Source organism: Syngnathus floridae, chromosome 11, assembly GCF_059516105.1.
Source record: "Syngnathus floridae isolate MCC-2025c chromosome 11, RoL_Sflo_1.0, whole genome shotgun sequence".
Classification (NCBI taxonomy): Eukaryota; Metazoa; Chordata; class Actinopteri; order Syngnathiformes; family Syngnathidae; genus Syngnathus; species Syngnathus floridae.
In genome coordinates this window covers 9,556,288-9,576,067 of record NC_142423.1, presented here as the reverse complement: position 1 = coordinate 9,576,067, position 19,780 = coordinate 9,556,288, and the positions used below count along the sequence as shown (strand labels likewise).

At 44.1% G+C, this 19,780-nt stretch overlaps 1 protein-coding gene across 1 annotated transcript in view; it reads right to left on the bottom strand.

Moving 5' to 3' along the window:
* Positions 1-19,780, bottom strand: part of LOC148390951 (ski oncogene-like) — a 31,073-nt gene that overhangs the window by 2,925 nt on the left and 8,368 nt on the right. The window contains exon 2 of the mRNA XM_088388785.1: positions 197-304. Coding sequence (XP_088244911.1) covers positions 197-304 — 108 coding nt within the window. The remainder of the gene's footprint in view (positions 1-196; positions 305-19,780) is intronic.

Below are 19,780 nucleotides of genomic sequence, written 5' to 3'. Positions count from 1 at the left end.
CAAGCATGAGTCACAATGAAGAATCACCATCCAAGCATTCAAATAGCCGTGACTGACACGCTTAATTGAACAGTCCTTTATAATGACCATGAACTGACCACTGACAATCATGTCAAGACTTCAAAAGGAGCTTGTGCGTCATCAGTTTGCATTCAACGCTAATGCTAAATGCATGTTTCACAGCATGCTTACCAACCTTGTGTCTGGACTTGGACAATGACTGCAGCCGCTCGGGTTTACGTTCACCGTCAGCTGATAGCAATTTTTCCAGTTTGGGCCACTTGGATGTGAAGGGACTCGGCGACTGCGGGGCGAGAGAGGAAATACTTTTAAATGCCATATCAAGAACATCCAATCTGGACCGGTCACCAGCTAATCTGGCTGTTTTTTTTTTTTAAGCGTAATCTTTGCAAACTTAGCAGAAAGGCCGGAGGCAAGTTTCCAAGCCCAAACCTCAGAAGCGCGAGGCAGGTGTGCTTAACACTCGACCACAAATGACTCGTAAATGAAAAGCATGAGGCCACGTGTATCATCGCAAGTTCAGGTATGCAGTGCCAGACCTGACTTAACACCTCCCACTCTTAAGCGCACGGTACCAGACACACACAGGCATACGCACGCACACACACTCCTACACACACTCCCACGCGCACATATGCATGTCGACACTCACGCCGACCAAGCGAATCTCACCAAGCTTGGTGTGTAAAAGCTGTGAGACTCTATTCATGGCGAGCTGAGCGTCTCGCTTATTGCTAAATGAGGTTTGTCGCTCATTTGCATTGGCAGGAGCAGAAATGTTCCCCGTTGAGGATTTCCGAACCACCGCTTTGCAGACTGGCGCAGGTCTGAGAATCATTCACACACAGAGAATGAGATCCTCCTTAATTTTTCCTCCTGTTTTGTGTTTTAGTGACATGCAAGAGAAGTTTGCATTCGTAGAGGAAGACATTTTGAAATAATTTAATTAATCATTTAATAATGGATATAGTATTTATAATTCAATTTAATAATATAATTTCATAAATGATATATTTCTAATGTAATAATATAATTTATATATTTCTAATTTAATATTTTATAATAATGATTAATAAATTAACTTAATTATTGCATGGCTTCAAACTGGTCCAAAAAAAAAAAAAAAGAAAAAAATATGGGGTTGCTGGTTGAGGCAATGGGAGTGCTTGACGCGAGCTGGAGGCGGAATGTCATGGGAGTGAGTAAGCCAGCAGCAGGCCTGTGCGCGCCTCCACACCCCGCCAAGGTAAACACATCCTCTCATGTGACAAGTACAGACCTGCGGGTCAAGGAAGTTCTCAAGATGTGCCGTTCTCACACGTCGTTCCCGCCGTCCATCATCTCATTCGGCAGCCGCCCTGTAACGCTGTGTTTGCTTTATGGGCCGCGTTGCGCAAGCGTTTAAAGGCAATTAGTTTAATTGGCTCGCGACTCCATGTTTAAGAATTTGGTGGTTTGCCTCCTCAACAGGGAGTGGTGAAAGTCACGCTGGCTGCTGTCCAAACCTAACACGCACATCTTCCACTCTTTTCAAAGTATGTTACCTTGACTGACCTTTATTTCCTGAAGACATCTTGTACCTCCAAAGCACTACTTTAACACTGACCTGGCCTTAGCCTTCAAAAGAGTCCACACCTGCAGATGCGATTCATCACAAGGATTTGCGATAAGGCAGGCAAGTCCCAACAGTCAGTGTGCAAGATCATGTTTTAGTAATTGTACCCCAAACCTGGACGGTACCATGGATTCACTTGTACTTGTTTGTACGGAGAAGACAGTTTTATTTCCATCAGTTCCACTTTTGTGCGTCTGGATGGAAAAGTTCAAGTGATCTCGACATCTTTTTCCAGCTCCGAGAGGTCGGCTAAAATCCAACCATGCATCCGATGACTGGTCGACAACCAGTTTCGATGTGAGATTCAAACCAGGAACCTCAAAACTGTGAATCAACACCAGCCTTCATTTTTAACACACTTTGCATTGTTAGTCTGCCTATTCATGCTCCACTTGAATTGTTGCACAAGAAATGTTTGTCTGGACACTCCCCTTCTGTCTGCCTGACTCATACGTACGTCTCCGCTACCTGTCTAACCAGTCACCACTTTGCACATACAGGATACACGCACACACACACAGTTTGGCTTCATTCATTGAACCTAGACTGCACGTCCTCAGCAATAGTTCTCTCACCTGCAGGGAAAAAAATATTACAAGTGTCACGGGTTATTTCTACTCAGATTTTTTTTTTTTTTTTTACATCTGTAGGAAGGTTCGCTAGACATAATAGTGTCTGAAAGCAGACACTCCCCAGACACCACAAGGGACCCGCATGGCTAAATGCGATGCTGACTTCACAGGCTTCATAGACATAGCACGGCCTGGGAGAGTCATAACATGTCTTGCACTTCATGTGTCAGTGGTCAAAAACTGCCCCCCCCCTCCCCCCATCTGAGAAAGAGGAAGTAGTATGCAAACAAACAAACAAAAAGATGGCTATCAATGTCACAATAAAAGCCTAGAATGAAAAATGGTACATTCCTGTCATGAACTAGAAAGAAGCACGTTGACCTCAAATAAATACATAAAAATAACAATGGCGCCCTCAGCAAATGCTGGACTCCTTTCATTTTTCATCACCCTCATGAGCCAGAATGTAGCATACAAACATTTCACACCGCTGCTCTTTCCTCGGACTTCCTGTGGCCGAGCGAGTCCCCTGTGGGAATCGGGAGTGGGAGGGAGGTGGGCCAAGGGAGCGGGAACACAGAGGAAACAGTGAGCTGCAGGAATGTTTACTTGAAGGCCAAGTACATCCCCCCACCCCTTCACTTCTTTAAGACTCCATTCAAGCATTGGCCTTTTCAACCAGCCATTGTATGATATGGCTTTGAGGTGCTGTAATGAAGCTGCCTTTCAAAGCAAATCCGCAGGCTAAACAGGCTCTAATAGCCGCCCGGGCGAGAGCAGACATGCTTTATTTTTTAATTAGAGGTGCTCTGCAATTTCAGGGTTAGGCTTCTTGGCATTGCAAATGTGTTGCTTCACCGCTGTTGTTGAGGAGTAATGTTGCTTGTTGATATTGTGACGATTGCCGCACGGAGAGACAACACACAGCAAATTGTGGAAATCAATACGAAGGTCATCTCAGCGCCCCTTATTGACCCCAAACTGGATTATGTTTGACCAACTATAAACAATCGCAATTCTCAAACTGAAAGTAAACGAGAAATCCTCTCAAAATGTATCCTTTCGAGGAAATGCCTTTGACCTTCCGACTTTGGCGTGTAGACACCAACGAAGGAGGCTTGAATGGAAACATCCAGCATCTGTTGCGGCGCTTACAAAAAAAAAACGAAGTTATTCGAGGAGACCAACATCTCGTCTGGCGAAATGGAAATAGTCTCCCGCAGCTGAACTTCCTGGGGCGACTCTGTACCGACCGTGTCGTTTGCTTCTGCTTTAACAACGGACAAGACACAACAGTTTCGGATGACGGCTTCCTTCCCCCCTGGTGTAATCCCCAGCTCCACGCGTGCTTAGTGGGGCGCTGTCTCCCTCAAGGGCACACCAACTGGCAGCACTCACTCAGGAAACGTCTGGCTGTCGTCATCGGATCCCCCCTGCGGTTTGCCGGATGTGTACTCTCTATCAATTGCTTTATATAAAGCCCTCTGTGGTCACCTTGCAACAGCTGGTCTGGGTTGTCCAACCACCATAACTATGAAACTCCATCCCAACTCCGACCCTAACGTCATGCTCCAATTTCTCCTCTCTTAAGCTTATTCACCAGCCAGCGCTTCTACTTTTAGGGCCGTGGTGTTTATGTAGCTGCACCCAGCCGTGACAGATCTGCCTCGGGGACTTGACATGAGGTCGGCATTACAGCCACGCTTATTGGATTGTCCTAATTGTCTTTGGGCTTGAGACTAGATGAGATGCTGTGCTGGGCCGGGGAAGCAACGCTCCCACATGCGAGCAGTCCTCTTGTCTGTATGTGCACGCAAGGCTTGGTAGCGATATAAAAAAATCATGAAATATTTCACTGTGTGTATCGTCCATTCAAATATACCAATCTGATTGCTAACAAAAAAGAAAAAAATTGCATTTTTGGACTTGGACCATGGCTGCACTCAGGTTTTTGTGACAGCCATTGGACATCAGCTCTAATAGTTAAAATGACTCTTCTGGGAAAGACAAATTGGTTTAGTCCACTCTGCTTCTTGGAACCACTTTAGTAAACTTTACATGCATAGGTGGCGTCCATCCCAGATTAATTTGGACGAGAGAAGCGTCTTAATCCTGCAATGTCTTACATTTTTTATTTTAAATTTAAGTGCAGAAATAAACAGAGAAAAATCTTTCACGTGAATAATGTTGACTGACAATTTGAACAGAAGTGGGCGGCCATGATAAAATATTGATATATTTGACACACATTTGGATTCAGACCCCCAGTGGCCTAAACATTTAGTAACATTTAGTAACAAGCCGTTACCTCTTTGACAAGAGTCAAAAAATGTGAGCATAATAATAGAAAGGGTTCTTGTAGTGACTCTCATCAGTACTCAATGAAGCGCTCTGTATTTATTTTTATATTATCGTAATGAAATCAATAATTCTCTTATTTGTAGAAATGCTCGTCGTCCCATTTGGCTGGGAAAACGAAAATCAAAAGTGACAAATTGTAATTCAGGTGCAAACACGGCAACCATAACAACAGGACGTGCCCACCTGTCTGTGGACAAGGGTGTCGTGTGTCACTCACAAGCGTGACCCCCACAATAAGTCGTTTCAATCGAGGCGGCAGAGCCTCAACAAAGACGTCCGGTATAACATTATCAGCGCCGGCATCTTAGCCAAAGTTATTTTTGGAGGAGAGAACGTGCGACGAGTATTTAGGGAGTGGCTAATTTGGCAAAGAGCGAAGCACTACTTAAAGAGGACACTACATTAGGCACGCCAGGACATTCAAATGCAAGGGATTTCCAACCACTGTGCCCTTTAAAATGATGCAAATTCACCAAAGGGGTTTGAAAATGATCGTTCCAGAATTGTATTGCACTCGAATTGTCGTTTGAGATGCACACCTGGTGGAAATCAGTTTGATGTTGCTGATGAATTCTTATTTCTTTGAATGAAATAATCTTATTTTAATTAGCTCAGCAAGTTCTGATTTTTCCATTTTTCCTGTACATCAGATTTTTTTGAATGTTTTAATGAGGCTTCCGTGTCAGCAGCTTGGCTTCTTTGGAGCTTCCTGTGACTATGTTGACAGTATCCATATTATGCTAATGAATATGCTCGTGGCACTTATCCAGATTGACAGTAAACCCCGGCAGAGACCTGCCGATCCCATCAAATCGCCTAAAAGGGACTTTATTGAATGCAATGTTAGTACATTTATTTTTAAAGTTGATTTTAAAATTTTACAAAACATTTCCAATTACCTGTCAATCACAAAGCTTGCATCATCTGATCTAAACAAAATGGTACTGCATAGTGAAATTTCATTCAATTGAATATTAATGTCATTGAAATTCCTTTATTTTTTCTGGATATAACTCATTTAATTCCTCTTTTCATTTTTTTCCTATTATTTTCATGATTATTTGAAGCACATAGTCTTTGAGGTGAACCCATACTGTGATTCGATTGAATTATGAGGGGCGATAACTAAGAGATTTATTTATGAGCCTTTACTAAAACACCCCCATTGTGCACACATACACACACGCTCACACACTTGCTTTTCTGCTTCTTTTCACATTTAGCACACTTGCAATGCAGGAGCAGCTGCCATGTTAAGGAAGAGGCCGCAGGGGCTGAAGGTTAGTGAGAAAGAGTTGACCCACTCTTACATCACGACTTTATTGCATTATTACTTATTCTGCATTCGGCGTATCTTATTATTTTTTGAAGACACGTAGATTCAGTCAAGTAGATGCTACGTTCCCCGTCATTATTTCATTTGCAAACTTGACATTCGACACAGGCGCATGCAGACTGTGATGCATTCATGTACGCGTATGCATGTGCGTGCCTCCACAGAACTTGATCTCGGTGGCGCACCGGTGCCAACGCCATCTTGGCTATGCAAGCTTAATCCCTTGGCATTACGCTGACCCTCATCTGGTGCTGAGGATGGCGGTGCACGGCTCGCGTTCGCCGCAGTCCAGCCATAACTGATCATTTATGCAGTTTAAACAGCTCTGTGGCTCGTTATTATAATTTGGACGCTGTGCCAGCTTCATATTTTGCCTACGATCATAATATAGTAATAACAGCTCAATAATTCTTGATATAGAGGACCCTATCTTAATTGCGCCTTTAGATATGAGTTCAACCCATTCCCTGACCACGCTCATAATTCAAAACACTCCAAATCAAGACATGATTATAGATCCCTTCGTTTTCAATTAAATACTAAATAGAAATGATTCATTCCATCTGAGTCAGAAATGACTAACGTTTATGTTTTACGACACAATAAAAGAAGACCGGAACAACATAGTGGTTTCTCACCCTCTGCCCTCAAAACCACAATGGTCCTCCTCTCATATGTCTGTTTTGTAGACTGCAAAACATTGGTTGGTGCGTGCAAGCCCCCACTAACAAAAACAAAACACAGTCTGCTCCACATCACCGTCTGACTGGCTGAGTTTTTAATCCCACAGAGCAATTCTAAAGCCGTAGCAACGGAGGCCCAAAGACGATTAAAATGTCACTGGATAACCTCTCAATAACCCAAACAGAAACAGCTCAGAACACACACACACACACACACACACACACACACGAACACACACACACACGGTATCAGTGGCACTAGCAGGTACTGGTTCACACCTTGACATGTCCAGTTTATCCCCGGGAGGATTTAGACTTCTCAGTCTGGGACTTTGACGGACACAAGTGCGTACCATCGTTCACCGCTGGGGGCAAAACGAATCCCCTTAATGAGAGAATCCTGATGGTAATTTAGCTCTGTGAAACAGCTTGGAAAATAAAAGTTTGTCTGGAATTATATTACCATGCTTTGAAAATAAATCTGGGATTATTTTGTGTTTGTTTGAATTTTTTAATGGGGACAAACATCACAACATAAATGATAGACAGTTGCATTTTAATATAGATTTTTATAGCACCGCAAAATATATGTATGTATGTACAGACATAAGCCAATAACAATTTGCTGTGCCCTTTGTTTTATAACATAACTAAACGGTTGTTTTATTTTCCCTAAAGCTGCTTCCAAAATGTCTCGTCTGTGGCCAGTTATATAAATACAAACAAGTGGTTTGATTGTACCAACACGCAGACATTTTGGCGAGCCAAACGGACATTGACCGGATTTTTTATATTTAAAAATATGAAAACACAAAAAGCAGATCAGAAGTCAGCTGAGCTGCGGTTTTGCGACGTTGCTTCTGGTAAACTGAGTCCGATGACCGCATTGAAACCGCCAAGTCTCATCCCCCCTAGTGAATCACCAACACGCTCCTCAAAACCAGTGGAAAAGGAGGAGGCCAGGTGGCAGGTTGATTTGGAAAGATGAAAATGGAATGATTGAATACCAGAGGTCAAGAGATGCGAGCGGATAGGATTGGCCTGGGAGGAGGGGTCATGCCCGGGGGTGCGTAAAATCTTTCAGAGGTGAGCTTAGGGTCACCTCTCGCCCAGGGTCCCATCTGAGGTCATTTTACCGCCGCAGTGACTGTCATGAGAACGGCTTCAGAGCTAATTGGTTCAACCCGAGTCATAAATCCTGTTGAAATTTATGGACGTCTTTTCTGCTGAATGCGGCCTTCTTGGTCAGCTGGTCATCAAAACGCCCCTTGTGACCATCAAAGACAAGGGCTTTTGTTCAACTGGCTTTGACCTTCACTTCATTTTAGGGCCCGAGATATTAGCTTTATGATGAGGAATTATTTATTTATGTATGTACTTTTATTTAACGACGCACCATTACACTTCTTTTCTTTGACTCTGGAGAGGATCCAGGAGGTGTGACACAATGTTGACTGGCCGCCAGTCAATCATATTTAGACAAAAGAGCAATCACACTACTTTATCACTCGGGATAATTTTATGTCTTCAATATGAGCCTTATTTTCTATCATATACTTTCAAATATGGCATGTCTGAAACTGATAATGATTTTGCCGAACATCGCGCCCCTCTTCGGTTGAATAATTATTTTTTTGGTTCTCATGTATTAATTTACTTGTAAAAGAAAATGAGTAAGGTTTATGAGGAAATAATGTACACGTTTTGGACTTGGATAGCTAGACGTGAGATGTTTTGGATTCATCTCCAATTTACAATTTTCACATTTTTCCATTTTTCACAACACATATCTCAGGTTAAAAAAGATCCACTGTTCAGCAACAAAGACTTCGAAGCAAACAACAAAATAACCGCATACTAACCATTTTTTTTCCAATGCCAAAGGCTCTCTTGCATTAAAATAACCAACCAATGGCGGCACAAAACTGCTGAACAACAACAAACCAACATCTGGTGCAAGAACACGTTTTTGTTTGCATTTTTTTTCACAAAATATCAACTTGCTCAAAATGTATATATTAAATATTTCCATGGTTGGATGTGATAACTGTGACTTAAATGGTTATGAAGCCTGCAATTGACTGGTGACCAATCCCGGGTGGATCTCCTGCCAAAAGTCATGCGAGATGTGTTTTAAAACACGGGACTGGCGTACAGCAACATTTGCCAAAGATCAAATAGGATTTGGCTTGTTTCCACTTGTCCAAGGATTTGTCTGCGACGGCAAAATGGGGGGATTAAACACCCACAACATCCGTTCCTAAGATCACACATTCCAGTCTTAAACACTGCTTTTGCTTCTTTCCTCCAGCTGTAGAAAAACATATCTGCTTACACAAGTAATGAGGTGAGAGGGCCCAGAGCCTCGCATCTTCCACTACGATGAAAAAGTGCTACATGTATTAAATAAATAAACATAAGTAAAATGCTGGCAAATTGGGTCAATTCGGCTGTCCTTTCCTTGAGCAAATGGCTTTTCCTTTCCTGGATGCTTTTATTGCTCCAGCGCCAGTGTTTTTCTCTCCATGGCAACCGCATAACAGCAGAGCCCAACTCAGCTCTGACTCAACAAACAGAGCTCCACAAAATACCTATTTCAGCGCCAGGGTTTTCTCACTCAGCCCCGTAACGTACGTCCGAAAGGACGTCTCGGAAAAAAAGGTGGCGACGGTGACGCCACCGCTTGGGAATGTTGATGGATTTGGGGGCACGTACAGTATGTGCGGTCTGCGATATAGGACTGTGGATCTCTGACTTAATGCAAAAAAGTAGCGCTTACAAAAAAAAGTTGGATTTGAAAATAACACCATGACCAATGTGACGCGTAGTGGGCCTAAGGGTTCATCAAAAACTAGAGAGACAAAGAGGAGTTTCAAAAGTAATTCATTGAGCTGCAGTTATTTATAACATAGTAGCATTGCTATGATGAGTCATTAATAATTAGTAATTTAGTCTTTTGAAATAGTAGTTTAGTTATTAGTTTACTTAGTCTGTGTACTACATCGCATCAAGCTAAATGGACATCGTAAGGCAAAGCTAGGTTGTCATTTGGGATACACAAAGTGTAATTCACTTTGTTTTTGTTTAGTTTTTACATCAAAATTCTCCCAAATTGCTGCTTGTGATCAAGTTGAACTTCCAAGTCAAATCCAAATCGGTGATTCTTTCATGCAGCATACTTTTTGTGAATCACCGACAAGGGGCATTGGAAAGACTCGTTGCTCAGGTGCTGCGTGGGTTCACCCTGACAGCAGTTGGACAGGCGGCATGCGAGAGATGGGCGCGTTCAAAACGACAGCAGGTTTTGAATAAATAGACCGGACAGTTATGTAAAAGTCTGCCACTTGCGGTCTCGCTGGGCTGAGCTGTCATGACGCAGGCCAGCAAAAGGTGAAAGCAGAGCAGGGATTAGTATCAACGCCATGATGGGGAAGGTCTCTCAATCCCGCATAGCTCGTCCTTGACACCTGACCCTCGCATAAATGCATTTAAAGCCACAATATTGAAAAATCCCAGTGGTGGACAGCAACAAAGTACAAATAATCCAGTCATGTTGTGTGTTACTGTTCATCTTGGCCGTGTTTTTGTTCCATTGCCTTTCACTTGATGAAAACTAACTTTGGCCACCAAGTGAATTATTAATAAAAGATCCACTAATATGCACTACAAAGGCGTGCACACTGTGTGGAGAGTGTCTTTCCACATGCCAGGAAATTATTGGAAACTATCAGTCACAGGCAGCAGAAAAACACATTTATACCCTTCTTACAGAATCCAATATCATCTATATCAAATTTGAAGGTTTTCTGAGCTATAGTTCATTTTTGTATTAAAAACATCTCTAGACCGTGAATATAAAACAGCAAAGTACAAAAACTACGTAGAGGGGTAATTGAGCATGACCACGTATACTATACTTACGCCGCTGTGCAAACTATTTCATCGCGAAATGTCATGAAAACAGTAAATACTGGCATAAAAAACACTTCTTGGTCATAAATTTGAAGCAATTAAATGAAAAACAAAGTGCCGCAGCAAATGTGTATAGCATGTCCTGCCTTGTGACCACAAGGTTTTACGCAGCGTGACGTTCATAACTTTGAAATGCCACATGCTCGGTCGGACCATCGCAAATGGGGATTCGGTATGTTAGTGACGTTTTAATGCATCGGCCACCAGGGGGCAGTATAAAAAACAGGAATACAACATGTACTTTTTTTTACCAAACAAAGTCAACGAGTAAGTCAACCACTATTTAACTTTTAATTTATTTTATTATTATTATTATTATTGGGACATCCCAGTTTTTTGTAATCATTTCTTACTACTGGTGTAACATCTTAAAAACAAAAGTTTTAATTTTTTCCAATTCATCTCAGCGAATAGCATACCCATGCCACTGTAGTACAAGATATGCTTTTTAGGAATAAAAAAAATAAAAATTGATGATTTAATAAAAAACAGCGTCGAAGAGGATAAAGAATATATGCTTGTAATTATTTCCGTATACCCAGTCTGCATGCGGTGTATGAATACAATTTGCTCGGAAGTTCATAGCTACTGCAAAATCAGTGCTTGTTTTAGCATGTTTATGGCATTTGTGCTACTATTAACATAGTAGGATTATGTACGGCAAAGTTAAGGTTTGCTTTCTATTTTACGGTAAGCGTCAACTGGGAGTGGCAAAAAAAACAAAACGCCTGCAGCTTGAATTCTCGAAAAAAAAATCATAAACAGCGCGACGCGTGAATAGGCTGGGCTTGGCTGCACAGTAATGTTATAAAAAATTCATTTTCGCCCTTGCTAATCTTTGGCACTTTTAAAACTAACCAATATCCGTGCTTTTAACAAAAATGGGCTTTTCAAATTCATGCCACACACGCATGCACGCACCAGAACTTCAATGCGCTCCCACCATCACCACCTGCCCTTGAATCATACCAATCACTTAGCATAAGAGCAGAGGATTTAGCTTGCTGCCTCCTCATTGGCTCGCTGACAGCCTTCTTGTCCTGACTAGTTATGGTGCTAAAAAGAAAACAAGGGGGCACTCAAGTGAAACTTAAGACAACAACGTGCTCGTGTCCACGTTTCAGCTGCCGACCGGGCCCAGCAGCTGTGAGCGCGGGGGCACACCGAATGCTTGGCAACATTTGCCGCCCCCTGCAAGATGGCTGCATAGCACAACCGGCCGAGGCTTTTCCCTCACTTTCTTCCTCGTAGCAGAGGAGTATGCCACAGGGAGGGGAGGCCCTACACAGGAACTCAATAATAACTTTCAGCAGTCTAGCCAGGAGGCTGGAAGCCCAGACTGCGGCTGTTCCCTCCTGCCCGCCTCCCTCCCTCCGCTCAGCCCCAACGCTCCTCCCAACCCCGTAATCTCCCCCTTCCTCCCCCGCTCTGGCCTGTGTCTGCTCCACAGGACTGATGCATTCTGCAGACAGGCTTTTAAAGAGACACAGGCCCACATTTTTATGCTCTGATTCAATGCAGTGGAAGGAATCGCGGAGCACCGGCGAGGCCCTCTCAGAGGAAGGGCCCTTTTTTATTTTTTCCCTTTTTCAAACTTCACCACATTTTCTCCAAATGTAAGCGAATAAACAGGTCTCTCAGTAGACGCTGGCACCTTACAATGCTTTTCTTTTCAAAGACGTAACAATGTCAAGTGCGAGCGGTGGTCTTTGCCATGGAGGAGGTCTGCTTTAATTCCCGTAAATCCCCAGCATAAGAATGTAGCACATATGTGCACATGCTGCCCGGCTGTAGGTCACATTGTGCACGCGACATTGAGACGTCCGTTATAGGCCGGCGGCAACTCCTGCTGAGTTAATTCGCAGCAACCCATGAAGCCAAACGCTTGCTCCCTATGTGTAAAGAGCTGGCAAAAAAAGTCCCGTGTGAGTGAAAAGGATTGAAAATGTGACTTGAAAATTTAATTTATTTTGAGATCAAGCTTGGAACTCAATTTACTCTTTGGCACCCGTGCAGTCACCTATTTTTAGGCAGCCAATTCAGTTTTTCTTGGAAATTGTTTACTGGCTGTAAATCTGTGCTTAATTTGGGGGTTTAAAAAAAATAATACTTTTTTTCAATGCATTTATAATTGGGGTAAATCAAACACGGATTTTTGCGATTTGTAGATCCCGTATTGCAGGTTCCATGTTAGCAGTCCTGCTTTTTTGCCTTTTTGATCCTGCTTTTTAAGCCTACAGAAAGCGTTGGCTTTATGTTCATTTTACATGAACATCTTGCGTAATTACCGGACCTACTTTTGCACCCCTATGAATTTGATGAGCACATGGAGCCCCATGGCACGCTGAGGAAACATTAAAAATTGAACAGAGTTGAATGACACAGAAACCTACAAGGGCGTGCCTGCCAAACACGCTCTCATTTTTCTGCTGTCAGCATTTTTTCTTCTCCCAACACATGAGCTGCCGAGGGTCTCGCAAAGCCCAAACTAGCGCCGGCGGCCAAAGGACAACGCTTATGTGACTCATTCATACCACAAACACCAACTTTTTATTACTCATTAATGCTTTAAAGCCCGAAGCGATGTCCCCGTTCTCTCCTTTGACTCATAAATCAATACCTGAGGTCGCCCTTTTAACGTCAACGTGGGTGTTCTAAAAAATCGAGAGTGGAATTTGAAAAGAGACCTTGTAAAAGTGAAGGGAGTGGTCACCATTTTAGTCACGGCCACATCTTTACTAGCTGAAATAATTCTTCTGTCTGTGAACCATCAAAATAAATTAGAGTTGGATTAATCATCTCAAAACGTTTTACAATTGTACAATTCTGTTTTGCCATAAATCAAATTTGGTGACAATCAAATGAAACCCCCAAGATGAGTTTGCGGGTGGAAATGTCACCTTGGCATCCTTCAAAAACATTTGGTTATCTCACCAAAGCCTTCTAAGTCACGTTGGTGGTCCACTGGCTGGCACTAAGGTGGATCAGTCAGGACGCCACTCGTGTTGTTTTGTTTGTTAAAGTGCGACGAATGGAAATGGCCCAGAAAATTGCAGTTTGGCACACTTAAAGAATATTTACTCGTTTCAAAAACTGAAGTCTTCTGGGAATAAGGTTGACAAATGGGCGTTTGCGTTGTTGTGGGCGTGAACACAACCGACTTGATTCCTGGCCAGTCGAAACGGCTCCTCACCTTAACTGAACAGTTAATGTTTTTGATGGAGACCGTGTGACTCTAGAATGAACTGATCCAATTTACATGACTTCCTGAGTCAAAAATAATGATGAAAAGACAAACAAGCATTTCCGCCATTGTCTGCAATCAGAATCTGCTCTATATTTCTTGCTGTGGCTTTAATTTGTGTGAACTCCACTCTGACGCACACAGCAGAGCAATTTTGGGGCCAAGGATAATGTTTTCAAATGAGTCTCTTTGCTGGAAAAATAACAGTTTGGGAGGTGCACGGCAGCGACCATATGTTTGCCGTACAGTAACAAGGTTAGAATGATTGACACGGCTCCAGAACCTTCACGAACCCACGTCGCAAAGGGCCTAACGGGGTTAACATGTCTCAGCTGCAGCAGAACAAAAGATGAAATCTCTCCGGGAGGTATCCCTGCCAGAGTCAGCAAAGCGGACCTCATTGTGGAAAACCTAGAAACCCACTCACATCCAGTTTCACAAGCACCGACCCACTCTATCAGCCTCTTCAAACCCGGATGAGAAATGTTCCAGCAGGAGATGAGCAAGACTCTCAGCAGTGGAGATGAAGATGGGTCCTTCAAAGTCTGGCATTTTTATGGCTTCCTTCTAATGCCACTTTGGTGCAAACATGAAGCCACCTGACTAATCAGGCTGGATATGAGGGCTTGTGGTACAAAAAAAACCAAAACAAATGAGTGTTCGCAAGCCTGTGGTGTGCCGGGTTGCTTTGAAGAGCATGACGCATAGCCAACTAACACCAAGCCATTGAATCATCGTCACTGTTTACGCAGTCACATAATTCAGCACCATCTGCACCTCTCGTTGTCAGAGCAGCATTACACGAGAAGCAGAAAAGTTGAATCTTCCACATATTTCCAGAAATGTTCACAAGCTTTGGTTTTATTCAAGGAAAAAAACAATGATTCAAAAAAATTCAGCTGAGGCCAAGGGGAAAGTCCCGGATCGGACCAGTTTCATGGTATGATACGTCGTCATCAAGGCTTTTTAGCAAAAACTTGTCCCGGGGAAACAAACATCATAACGACGTTCAATTGATGTCATAGTGAGTCATGGTGGCACAAAACTAAAATGTGTAGCCTCGCCAAAATGTTGTGTTCTTCATTGGTCTATGCACATTCCTAACAAATGTGTGTGAAATTTGTGTTTTGTTTCCCCAGTGTTCAACCGCAAATATAAATAAATAAATAAATAAATAAATGTAAAAAGTCCCATTGAAATTATTTGGAACACCATTATTCTTCTATAGCAACTCCCAGAAAACACAGTACAGTGTTTGGAAAATAATTCTCAAACGTAAGCACACGCTCCAGTTTTTGAGGATAATCGGTAGAAAATGGGTTGACAAACATGCCTGTCTAGAACCAAATTATTCTAAACGGCTGGGAAAGCGGAGTTGTCGGCGCGACTGCAACGACCTTGAACAGGATACAATGGTTTAGAAAAACGAATGCACTTGGATGTAGGTTTTCTCTCGTGAGCGTCATAGCCATTCTTATTCTAAGGCTTCTCCCTTGCCCTGGAACTTTGACCTCGCCGTCCCTTCCTTCACCTTACAAGGCAGATGCCGGCAGGAGGGGTGCTGTAGGCGTAGAGGCAATGAACTTCTGACCTGCCATTCAGATTGCAGAGGAAGCTTTGCAGCTCGGGGGCAACCAGAGTCCACCATCCACTCTGGCTCTCCTCACCCTGCCATCCCATAAACCGCCTGTAAAAAAATAAAAACTCTCGCTCCCCCATTTTTATGGCTGCCAGATGGCGGGGAGCCCTTCTTGCCTCTGGACTTGCCTCTCTCTAGTCTAGTAAAACCAGTTGACCTTCATGGAGTTATTTATGAAAAGGCTGGAAACAACATACAAACAATCGAAGGCGCACCTCTGCGACCAGGCGGCGCTGTCCAGATGTAGCGCGCCTCCGCCCAGGTACACCCCCCCACACCCTTCCCTCCTCCTTCTGTGTGAATAGGTTTTATTTGCCTGACTTGGGCGTGAGCGCGGGACTTTGGCAGAGTCTACAATTTCTCCCCAAACAAACAAGCGCCGTCTGCATTCCCGTCCAAGCTCGGACCGCGCCGCCGCCGTCTGGCTCGCGGCTCCTGCGTTTTCCTACTTCACCTTACACAAACACTCTCAAGAGCGCGGAGAGAAAAGCGAACAAATCATCTCTCTCTTCCACTTCTTCACTCTGAGCAAACCGGCCTCAAATATTTTCACTCGCTTGTCACTTGTGTAGGAGTCGCGGCCTTTCGCCGGCGGGTTCGGAGCGAGGCCAAGGTCCACGCGGAGTTGGGTGGGAACGGGGTTAAAAGGACACATCTTCGCCTTGTTATTTAAAAAACAAAAGAAGCAGACTTGTCAATGACTTTCTGAATGTGAATATATTTGGAAAACTTTCAATCACCCGTACTGCGTCTCTCGTATCGAGATCAAATCGTTTTTAACTAGTGAGACCCACGCAGCAATTTTTTGATGCATTTATCGAATAATTGAAGTGCACGACAAGAACTCGACGGTTTTCTAGATTACAAACGGCGTCAGAACAACAAATTAAACCATAGTACTGATTTTATGGAACTATGTAGACAAGAGGGAGAGGGAGGGGGGCCTGAGGGGGTGCTTGTCTGCGCTACGTTTCCTCCCGCACGGCACACAAGTAGTTGTGGGCAGCCGAGCAAAAGTGCAGCCTCAGCACTTCCCTCCATACTCTCCAGTTTCAAGCCAAGACGAGCGAGAACAAAGGCGTATGAGCGAAGCTGCCGCAGAGGTAATGAGGACGGAGGCGCGCCTCGCAGGAAGGAGCGTGCGCCCTTCCATATCTGCAGCGGGCCGCGCCGCAGTCGAGTCCTTTCGCCCCGAGGATGCTTCATGCACTCTGACCCCCACCTCCCTCCTTCTCCTTCCTTCTTTCTATCTCCCGCCAAATGGAAACCACAGAGTGGCTGGAATGTACAAGTGCAAGACCGGAAAAGTTCGACGTTGCATTCTAATGGCTCGCAGAGCTCCTGCATAGAAAAACAATGAAGAAGCCGATGCTAATAATGGAGTCAAGAAATCAGCCAGAATGAGTTCTGATGAGTGACGCAAAGTACTGGAAATCTTTGACAACGCCGACTAAGCCAAATGTGACGTTCAGTATGAAAATGGACATAAATTGTCGAGATATCTGGCAAGACTTGATCTTAACGCAAGCTTCTTTTCTTTGGGCTTTTTTGTGAGGGGGGAACGACAAAGAATGAAAACCACCATCCATTCAATTTTTATGACTTGTCCTCATTAGGAGTGTGAGCTGGAGTCCGAAAATAGAAATCCAGGTCCAAAAAGTCAAAACCTTCAGCCACATTTTCGCCACAGGAAAACAATCTCATTGATTAGAAGCATTTTTGGCGAAAGTCAAATTGTGCCAGACTTTTAACGTTATGGTCAATTTCACACCTATGGATAATTTCAGCACACCTGTGGAAGGAAGCCATGCACGGCCAAAGATTCAAACCCCAAATACGCAAACTGTGAGGCACACCTTCTATCCACTAGTCCACCGTGCCTCCTTGGTCACCAATGTGCTTCTACAATTACATAGCGACAACAGAAAACAATAATGGCGCCAAGTTGGTGATGTGAGAGGAACCGTGGCGTAGACTAGTGGAAATGTACACGATTTATTGCGGAAGGAGAATCCTAATTAAAACTACCGACACACCCTTTCTCCCAAGTGTCCTCGCGGAAGCCAAAACGCCGCAGCTCGGCCAACTCTCCGACGGCCTAGTCGAAGGCGGCGGACAAAACGTATGCGGAGCGTCGGTTCCGCGTCTTGCCTTTTGACGTGACAGAGCCCGTATGGCTTTTTTGGCAGCCTGTAAGAAGCCGTGTGTCAGAGCTGCTTCATGCCAGCCCCACCCCATTAAGAGCCAAGCCTGCACACCATGTGTTTCCATTTTACTGATAGGGTGGAAATGACCTCAACGCTGTAAAAGATGACAGGGGTGCTTGTGCTGTTCACCAGATGTGTTTGCAGAGGGGGGAGAAAACCATTCGCCTGAAGAATTTCTCCAGCGGTGACTGAGGGTTCAAGTTGAGCTCCAGAAGGTTGCTGGAATATCTCAGCAGCACCTCATGGAGGGTCGGGGGGGGAGGCGCCCACACCTGCTGTGGCCACAAAAGCAACTTCCACCCACTGATCCCGATTTTCGGTTACAGCGACAAAAGGCGAAGAAATTAGGGAGCGGTGTTGACGATGGGGCGGCTAATCTATTTGGAGCTACTCATTATGTCGCAGCGGCGCGTACAGTGCGGCAGCTGGAAGGGAGATGGAGAGCGCGGGGGGACGGGCGGGGGTATCTTTGTGAGGATGATGCAGCCAACAATGCCCTTTTGTCACCTCTGGAATCATTCATACATTCTATACAGGACACATGATCCAAACACTGACATTTTTTTTCCACGCTCACCAGGCAGTGACAATATTTTATGCGACAGACATTTCAAAAAGGCCCATGATGATGAGAGTGAGGAACTGTGACAACATGGCTCCGTCATAATTGTGCCTTCACTTTGCATTATGCAAAGCTGGATCACTCCAATTTTGCTGACTGTGGATTATTGCTAGAGCAATACTTCTGCTTACTTCAATTACGCAAGGTGGCTATCATTACGAAGTCACATACTCATCCTATAACTACCAAGCTGCTGCCATTTTTCCATCTACTTTTTACAGCAAAACTCCACGACACAATTGGTAGTTATTTTCGAGTTGCTGTACTTTGTATTAATTTCCGTTGTGCAAATTGCCACTTGTCACGAGTAGCTGCAAAGTCCACTTAGCTCATGTCAGGCTGGAAAAAAGCCAGGTAACCCCATGATGCTGTGATAAAGAGCAAGCATGGCAGGTCCCCGGAGTGACAGTTTTATACCCAAAGCGTCACTCCAGCAGAGCGTGCTGAATGCATTTGATACGGGCAACCTGCTGACAATGCCACATGGCTCCATCTCGCAGAAAACGCCACAGCTGAAAATGTGGATGTTCGTGCTCTGTGATTGGACGGCGACCAGTTCAGGGTGTAGTCTGTCTTTGGCTGGGAAAGGCTCCAGCACCCACCGTGGATAAGCGCTGTTGAAAATAGATGGATGGATGATTCTTCAGTGAACATAACATGCATGTTTTTGGAATGTGGGAGGAAGCCAGGGCCCAAGAGGAAACCCACGCAAACGCGGCCGAGAACATACAAAGTCCACACAAGAAGGCCGCAACCATGATTAGAGCCTCAGAATTGAGAGGCCGACATGTAAGCACTTATCTTCTGTGCCTACTTAAAATATAATTGGGCTAATTTAGTAGATGACAGCGACTGTTTGAAAAGAAATTCTGTTTCAATTGGGAAAATGTATCATAATAATAAATATAGTATGATCAATGCAATTCAGAAGATTGCAAAGTAGCTAGCCATGTAAATTTCGAATCATATTCCTCTTTTGTTGACAATAAAAAAAGTCTAAATATTTTAGCATCAATTAGTGAGGTTGCTAATGATCTGACTAACTTGCTACGATTTACATACAGCCTCCTCTAATGTTGACATAATAGAGGGATGAATTGAAGAAACGTTATTTGATGTTAGAACGTTACAACATGCAATTAACCACATATAAAGTGGCAGGATTAATAATTAAGTGTATGGTTCCTTGTAAATGTTTTCCAGCTTTCCATCCATCCATCCTCTGTATGTAGGCCAGTGTGAGTAGTAGAAAGCAGTGTGAGGGGGAGTGCGGCGGCAGCGAGGTGCAATTGGAGGCGAGCCCATGCAGGTCTGCTATACGGGCGGGCGAGCGGTTGTGTGTATGTCCTCCAGGGTCGACCCCCGTGTCAAACGGAGGAGGTGAACGGTCTCGCTGACGGAAAGGCCAGCTTTACGCAGAGCCATGCCGCAGGGAAACGAGTGCGTGAGACGGCGTGGAGGAGCAGCAGAAGGAGGAAAGCTCGGAGGTCTCAACTGCGAGAGGTCTG